Source organism: Manihot esculenta, chromosome 13 (genome assembly GCF_001659605.2).
Source record: "Manihot esculenta cultivar AM560-2 chromosome 13, M.esculenta_v8, whole genome shotgun sequence".
Lineage (NCBI taxonomy): Eukaryota > Viridiplantae > Streptophyta > Magnoliopsida > Malpighiales > Euphorbiaceae > Manihot > Manihot esculenta.
Genome location: NC_035173.2, coordinates 11126885 through 11135093, shown reverse-complemented (window position 1 = coordinate 11135093; position 8209 = coordinate 11126885). Strand labels below are relative to the sequence as shown.

The 8209-nt window shown below is 30.6% G+C and overlaps 1 protein-coding gene across 1 annotated transcript; it reads left to right on the top strand.

Moving 5' to 3' along the window:
- The first annotated feature begins 445 nt into the window (after positions 1–445).
- On the top strand, positions 446–3129 carry LOC122721547 (scarecrow-like protein 32). Its single transcript, XM_043949465.1, has one exon. It carries the CDS (start codon positions 775–777, stop codon positions 2101–2103), a length of 1329 nt encoding a protein of 442 aa, XP_043805400.1. The 5' UTR covers positions 446–774; the 3' UTR covers positions 2104–3129.
- Positions 3130–8209: the final 5080 nt, after the last annotated feature.

The window sequence follows — 8209 nt, the reverse complement described above, 5'->3', positions numbered from 1 at the left end:
TAGCTTTCAGATAATTTTAATTTAGATCCGATCTGCATTTTATTCTTTATCGATATGCATTTGGGAGAGGGAAGGAGAATCAAACCATAATTATTAAAAGATTTTCATATATGTCTTACCATTTAGATTCAATTTATAATAAATTTAAAATATAAATATATAATTTTTACGCATTTTTCGTATGGATCTTAATATAATTATTTTATTTTGATACATGTACACTAATTATTTTTTAGAGGTGACGCAAAAATTATTCATCCAAATATAAAAATAAAAGAGAGGTACAAATTAATTCTAACTATACATATGCTAACCTTGATACTGTTGTTATTTTATTGTAATCTCAAGGTACTTTAAGTTCAAATTTTTGTTTCATATTATCTGGGTAATCATTGAAGAATGATGTTTCCTTTCTCCACTATATATATGGTTCAAGTAGCAGACTCAAAGCCATTCCTTCTCTCTGTCTCTCTCCAAGTAACCAAAATCATTTGACAAAAACCAAAAATTATGCATAGATTTGCAAGTTACAGATCCCATATTTTCTTAAAAATGGGAGAATTAAAATCTATAACTAGATAAACCCTAGCTCTGCAATCCGATCCACTGCTGTATAACCGACGCGTGTCAAATGAACAACTCAGAAAGGCCTCCCTTCTCATCTTCCTATTAATTTCCTTGAAGGTTTCAGACTTCCATGCACGTTAAAGCAACAACAAACCCTAATAGTTTTATCTCCTTAATTTTCCTTTCTCTTTGAGTTTTCTCTCAGCCATGAAAACTGAACTAAGAGCAAACACAACTACATCCATTCCTCTTCAAAACTCCAGCCTTTTCACCAACCCTCAAAGTTCTCTCTCAGGTGCTCTTCAAGGGTGTCTTGGTAGTCTTGATGGAGCATGCATAGAGAAACTACTGCTTCACTGCGCAAGTGCCCTTGAGAACAACGATGTGACTTTGGCTCAACAAGTGATGTGGGTGCTCAATAATGTTGCTTCTTTGGTGGGTGATCCTAACCAAAGGCTCACTTCTTGGTTTCTAAGGGCACTTATCTCTAGGTCATCGAAAGTTTGTCCTGCAGCGACTAATTTTGATGGTAGCAGCACAATCCAAAGGAGACAAATGAGTGTGACTGAGCTTGCCGGGTATGTTGATCTAATCCCATGGCACAGGTTTGGTTTTTGTGCATCAAATAGCGCAATTTTGAAGGCAATTGAAGGCTGCCCAAAAGTTCATATCTTAGATTTTAGCATCACTCACTGTATGCAGTGGCCTACTCTCATAGATGCTTTGGCCAAAAGGCCAGAAGGGCCACCTTCACTTAGAATCACCGTGCCATCTTGTAGGCCACCAGTTCCTCCTTTGCTAAATGTATCAACTGAAGAAGTTGGTCTTCGTTTGGGCAATTTCGCTAAGTTTAGGGATGTCCCATTTGAATTCAATGTGATTGATGACCCATGTTCTTCCTCCATATCAACTGAAATTATGAGCGAAGAATCCTCTGGTTTCTACTTTGAGTCATTATTGAATCACTTGACTCCTTTGCTAGACCTTAGGGACGATGAGGCCTTGGTAATAAACTGCCAAAATTGGCTGCGATATTTGTCGGATGACCAAAATGGAAGAGTGCAAGACTCTTCTCTACGCGATGATTTTCTTTGTCTCATTAAAAGCCTTAATCCTTGTATTATACTTGTCGTCGATGAGGATTGTGATTTAAGTGCACCAAGTCTCACTTCCAGGATTACTACTTGCTTCAATTATCTATGGATACCATTGGATGCCCTGGAAACTTTCCTTCCCAAAGATAGCTCCCAAAGGATTGAATATGAATCTGATATTGGTCACAAAATTGAAAATATCATCAGTTTTGATGGGTTCCAAAGGATCGAAAGATTAGAATCTGGCATTAAACTATCACAAAGGATGAAGAACGCTGGCTTTTTTAGCGTTCAATTCTGTGAAGAGACTGTTAGAGAAGTAAAGTCTTTGTTAGATGAACATGCTAGTGGTTGGGGGATGAAAAGAGAAGAAGATATGTTAGTGCTCACATGGAAGGGTCACAATTCAGTATTTGCCACAGCTTGGGTCCCAGATGTCTAAAACGATTAAATGGTTGTGGACTGAAATGGCTTACAAGAAACTGGCTGGTTTGGGTGGACAATGAGATGGGTTTGGCTTGTTTTTACTTTAGATGTGGTCCAGCTGAAAAGGCAATGACAAAACAGAAACGTTTTCTCTCTTTGTCAAAAGGCTGCAAATGGCACGAGACAAGAAGCGAAACGTCAGCAAATTGAGAACGACCTTATTATGCTACCTTTGTTTTCGTGCTCTTTAGCTAATATTATCACTTGAGAAGCAAAAAGATAGATGTACATATATTGTCTTTATATGAGACAAAATTATCTATCATTTTGCTTTCTTTTCTTTTCGCAACCCCTCTTTGTTCTTCTACCTTTTGCTTTGGCAAGGTTTGGAAGTAAGTAAGCAGCTACCCCTTTTCTCAGTCATCATCACTGCTTTACATATATATATCTATGACTCGCATGAACTCATTCATCCTTTTACATAATAATTTCTATATGGGGTAACTTTGAGCATCAATAGCAAAAATATCCTGGATCGATTATCTAAATTTTATCAAAATGCATATCTCACATGGATATTTAGAGATTTTATATTTCGACTTTCGCTTAATAAAGCTTTTGTGTTTTTCCCATTAAAAAGAATGACAGCTGGGTCGTATAATGCACTAGAAGTGGTGGCTCTTTTCTTTTACAATTCTTTCCATATCAAACTTTTGAATACATGGGATTGCATTCTAGTGTATCATAGGCAAAATACTCGCCTAGACTGGTTTCATATGAATCCACAGTAGTGTGAAATCATAGTGAGACCGATATAAAATCTCATATATTTATAATATGATTCATTTCTTTTTAACTTCAATTTAAGAGACGAAAAAGGAATTTATGTAGATCTAATCTAAGTGAGAATTGTCTCTACAGTAGAGAAGAAGTTTTACAATATAATCATTGTACGTATAGAGTAATTTTTTTGTTTGAAAGACGTGATTTAACATCTATCTCGATAGGATAATGAATTATATACTTTGAATACAATTAGAGTCAAATTATCAAAGAGATTATCTTAAATATATTTATTAGAGACTATTGTAAAAGTTTGATATGAATTTAAATATAATTTAATAATAAATACCTTCAATAAAGAAAATTTCAATCTCAATCTATATACATATTTTAAATGATTGTTAAGCTCATCACCTAGCAGAAGTGGCAGACAACGTTTAATTTGAAAGGTGTAATTTATGCTGGCTTCTGTTTCCTCCTCATTACTTTTATGCTTACTCTTTGATCTGCCTTTCATCACGAAAATTCTCACTACATCAAAATATATATAATAATCTATATACTCAATCAATTCAAATATAAACTTCATTTTTTGAGTGAAAGTTATTTATAGAAAAAATATTTTCAGCATTTTTAGTGTTTGAACCATTCAGAAAAATCAATAAATAATATATATTTTTTTTTATATTTTGAGAAAATAAGTCATTTTATTAAGAAAATAACATTTTCTTTTCAAAAGATGAAATTATTTACAGACTTTGAAACTTTTTTACACTATTTATTAATTTTATAATACAGGTTAGTTTTTAATAGTATAATATATAAAAGTGAAAAATAATTTTTGAAAAATAAATCCCTTATAAATTATTTTTCGTAAAATAAATAAAATTTTGAGAAATCAAATTTTATAATATGCAATATCATATTCAGTAAGTTATTAATTTACTGAAAATATATGTTGGTTATTAATTAAGTGTGTGCATTTAAAAATCTTTTTTTTTTTCATAAATAGGTTATTATAAAATAACTGGACTTGTGGAGTGCATAATACGATGTTAGGGTTTACCATTGTTGGTTTTTCTCTGCTGGTATAAATAGAATTAAGTATAGTTAACTTCATATAATTCCTCCAAAAAATATAAAATTAAAAGAAAATATTTAATCTGGTAAATGAATTGGAATATTAATGATATAGGAGTGGTGTTAATTAAGAACGTTTGATATAGATGATCCTAAAAAAAATGAAAACAATGGAACGAGACTCGAATATCGGGAAGCCAAATTGGACCACCTTGCATTCGTTCACATGAGGAGTAGTCAATTTCATCCACAACATGTCCAGCTAATAGGATAGATCAATACGGACTTCAGGATGTGGTAGCTGAGTCCTCATCTAAGACACGGTTTTAAATTTCTTTTTTCAAGACATACTCTTTTCGTTTTTTTTTTTTTTTTTTGATAAATAAGAATTTTATTCAGGAAAAATTTAATATAAACATATCCTTTTTAAATTCCCATCATCAGGTTTTATCAAATATATCTTTGATGGGACGTGACATGCTAAATGAAAAAATTTAAAGAAAGATAACATAAAAAACACAAACCAAAAAGACAAGGAACAAACCAAAATATCCCGTAGGATAACAACCCTAGAGCCTTGCTACCAAAACTTCAGATGACTTATACCTTGTTCCATTGAATTCTCTTTTCTGTTAATACTAAGCATAATACTTATGCTCCAATATGATAAAAGACTTATTCTATTCCGTCAATAATTTTAACTAATATCGTTTAGTTAAAATGATGTAAAAGAAAATATAAGTTATTTACAATAGAAAAGTGAGTCTCTAATAGCAAAAAAAGATTATTTATCATAAAAAAAACCTCTAATATATAAAATTATAAAAATGTCCAAAAAATAATTAAAATGCAAAATTGACCCCTAAATGATAATCGAATTTTATAACAGGTTTGTAGCTCTTGTAACACTTATGAAAGTCATGCGTATCGAAATTCCCTTTCCGAAAAGTTATCGTGGGTCTCTATTGGACGTCGGCAGCAAAAGTTAGACCTGATCTAAGTCTGCCGTAAAATCCAAAGTTAATTGCTCCGCGTCACAATCATTCAAATAATTTTTGGACTTCTTTTAGCATTAGGTTTAAAATAGTTAAACTAATTTTAAGCTTGATTATTTACATAATATTATTGCATAATATTATTATGTTATTAATCTAATTGATTTCTTAAAACTTTTTTTTCTTTAAAAATAATCTCCATAAGTTCTTTCTCATATATTGAATATTCTCTCATCTCACTAGGTTGGTTTTGGAGGATATAAGAAGGATTACTCTTATATCTTCTTAACATAAATATATGAAAGACACTGTTAATTTGTTATAACCCTAATGATAAAGCTAAATGATAAGCAATTGGTCCTCCTCTCTAAAATCTCACAAGGTCTTCTTGATTTTTTAAGATCATAAAGAAATATATGGTAGCGAAAAATAAATCTTGAATGCCCAAAGAAACGTAAGAAACCATTAAAGAACTGCTTTCTTGAATTAAAGGTGTAAATTTTTTTACTTTTGGCACATTAAATTCTTAATTTTTTCGTTTTTCTTTTAAACTGAATTGTTACAACTATAATAATTCAAGTTGATTATCTTTAATAATAATCCACATGAGTATGATAGGGCAAGAACTTTCAAAGAATAGCAACAATAGTCCAATTTCCTAGTGCTAGCGAGGGAGGTCGACGACAAGAGGAAATAAGAGGGAGAATTTTTCTTTTGAAGAAGGTTTATATAGCCTCTTTAGGTTGATTCTTCTCTTAACTTAATCCATATTTTACTCTCAAATTGACTGATCATTTAATTAAGTAATCGGATCCAATTAATTAATATGGCTCATTATAATTATATTAATTTAAATGCTAATGGCTGAAAGTCTAAATATTTATATTATTTTATATTTTAATCTAAATATTTAAATTTTGGATGAATTGACTTAATATTTACATTTGGATATAGTTTTGGTCAATTTTCAGAATTTAAGTGGCATGATACATATAATATTTTATTATTTTTTAGATATAAATTAATTTCACATATAAAAATAATATTAACTCATATTTAACTAGATTCAACTGATATATTATCCACTGTTAAATTATGCAGTCCATACCTTTATCATTATTGTTGCAAAATAAAATTTATCACTGTTAAAAGTGAGGAATGTATATTTAACAATTGGATTGTTTATTTAATTTTGAAAAATGATTAAAATTATACCCAAATGCAATATTGGATTGATTCATCTAAAATTTTAACGTTTGAATTAAAATATAAAATGATGCAAACTTTTATGCCTTTTCCAGCCAATTGGTCTAATTTAAAAGCCCAACACTTAAACACTTTGAATTAATACTTACTATAATGGACTTGACTAATTAATTTTTTCTTTTGATTAGGCTTATTGATATCTCATGCCAAGATTTACATTTTTATGTTTATCTTGAGTTCTTATTTCCATATGTGTGGTCCACTGGATTTCTGGAACATCTTGGTTGGACATAATTTATTTTATAGTTGATAGAAATGCTCTTGAAATTTAAATAGCAAAACTCTAGAAAAATGTTCTTGAAATTTCTTCCTAAAAGAGTTTGTTTTGGATATTTTCAATGAAATAACTCTCTTGATTTGCTTCCTAAAGGGGATGATTTGAATATCTTCAATGAAATAACTCTCTTGATTTGCTTCCTAAAGGGGATGGAGATTTCTTTATCTTTAAAAGAGGACATGCCGTGAAATCTAAACTGAAATACGTGAGATCGCATATTTTTTAATGGAAAGATTTGAATTCATTTCTTTTTCCACATCAGGTATGCTTCTATTGCTATTTGGAGGTTTGCCCAGAGACTTGGATAAATTTTTGGTCAAATTTGTTAAGCTGCCGCATATAATCAACTTCTTTTCTCATTGATTTTGGCTCATCTTTTCTATTCTTTACTTTTCTGCAAAAATACGAAAAAATGTGCCGAATTAATAGAAAATCACTTAGATTGGTAATAAAGAAGAATGAGAATATATGCTAAATTTATGCTCTATCAAATTCCTCCACACTTGAACCATGCTTGCCCTCAAGCATTCTAACAATTTAGATCATCAACTCTACTCTTTTATTTAGACTTTTGGATTGAAGCACAACAGCATACCAGTATGCATATAACTAATAATCCCAGTAGTCACATTACAAACAATAATCCCAACAAAATCTTTGACATAAATAGGAGAGTTGAAGATATTAACACTCAATCACATAAATAATCAAGTAGCATTTATAGAGTAGTCACTAGATCTTACCTTAGCCAATTCCATTATTGTTTAAAGCTAGTTCTTAAGTCTAAAAATAAGGTATCCAAAGCTTTTTATTTATTATTTATGAGCACTTACTCATCTCTTTCTTGGAATGTCACAACTCTTTTGACGCGAAGGTATATATTTGTGATACTCACCTTCGGTTACTCAATTGGTGACAATTTCATGTGTTACTAGTACTACGCATGGTCACTTAACCAACGAAGTAGATATATTTTATGCTCTTTTTTTTAAATAATTTTTTTGTACATTGAACACCTTATTTCTTTGATAAATTTTCTAGAAAAATTAACAATTCATAGCTTTAGCTCATCTTAGTTATACTCCACCAGTGCTTAATCATGTAAGCACATACATCTTATTCAATCTCAACTATTTATACTTCAAGATAATTATCAAAACCTATTGTAAGTAATGTGAAAATTGAGACAATTACCCACATAAATACTAACATATTGTTTATGATTCAATCCAAATTTCTAAGAATTCAAAAGCGAGTGAAATAATCAAATTGAAATGTTTAATCAAAATTCCTACTAAAATGCATAAAAAGAAAGTAAAAGGAAATGCATGAAAGTTGAAAATTAAAAAAATGCAGAATAAAATAAGAAAATGCAGCATATATAATTTTTCTCCCTCATACTTGACCAACATATTGCCTTCAATATGTACAAAAATAAAAAAATTATATAAAGAGAGTTAGAACAATACTCCTTTGGATAAGTTGATGTGGATAAGGCATAAGTCAAGGCTTAATTAACTGGTGGAAGGAAAGGGATCCCAACATGATCAAGCAAGAAGTGTAGCATGCATTTTGTATTGGCTATATTCCATCCTATTGCTTCCTTGTACTCATGAAATAACATGATTAGTTTCTCCTCTTTTAAGTGAAATGTGTCTCCAGCCCCTAGGTATGAATTTTATAGGTGATTGGACAGCAGGCTTAACTCCAATTCAAGTGCC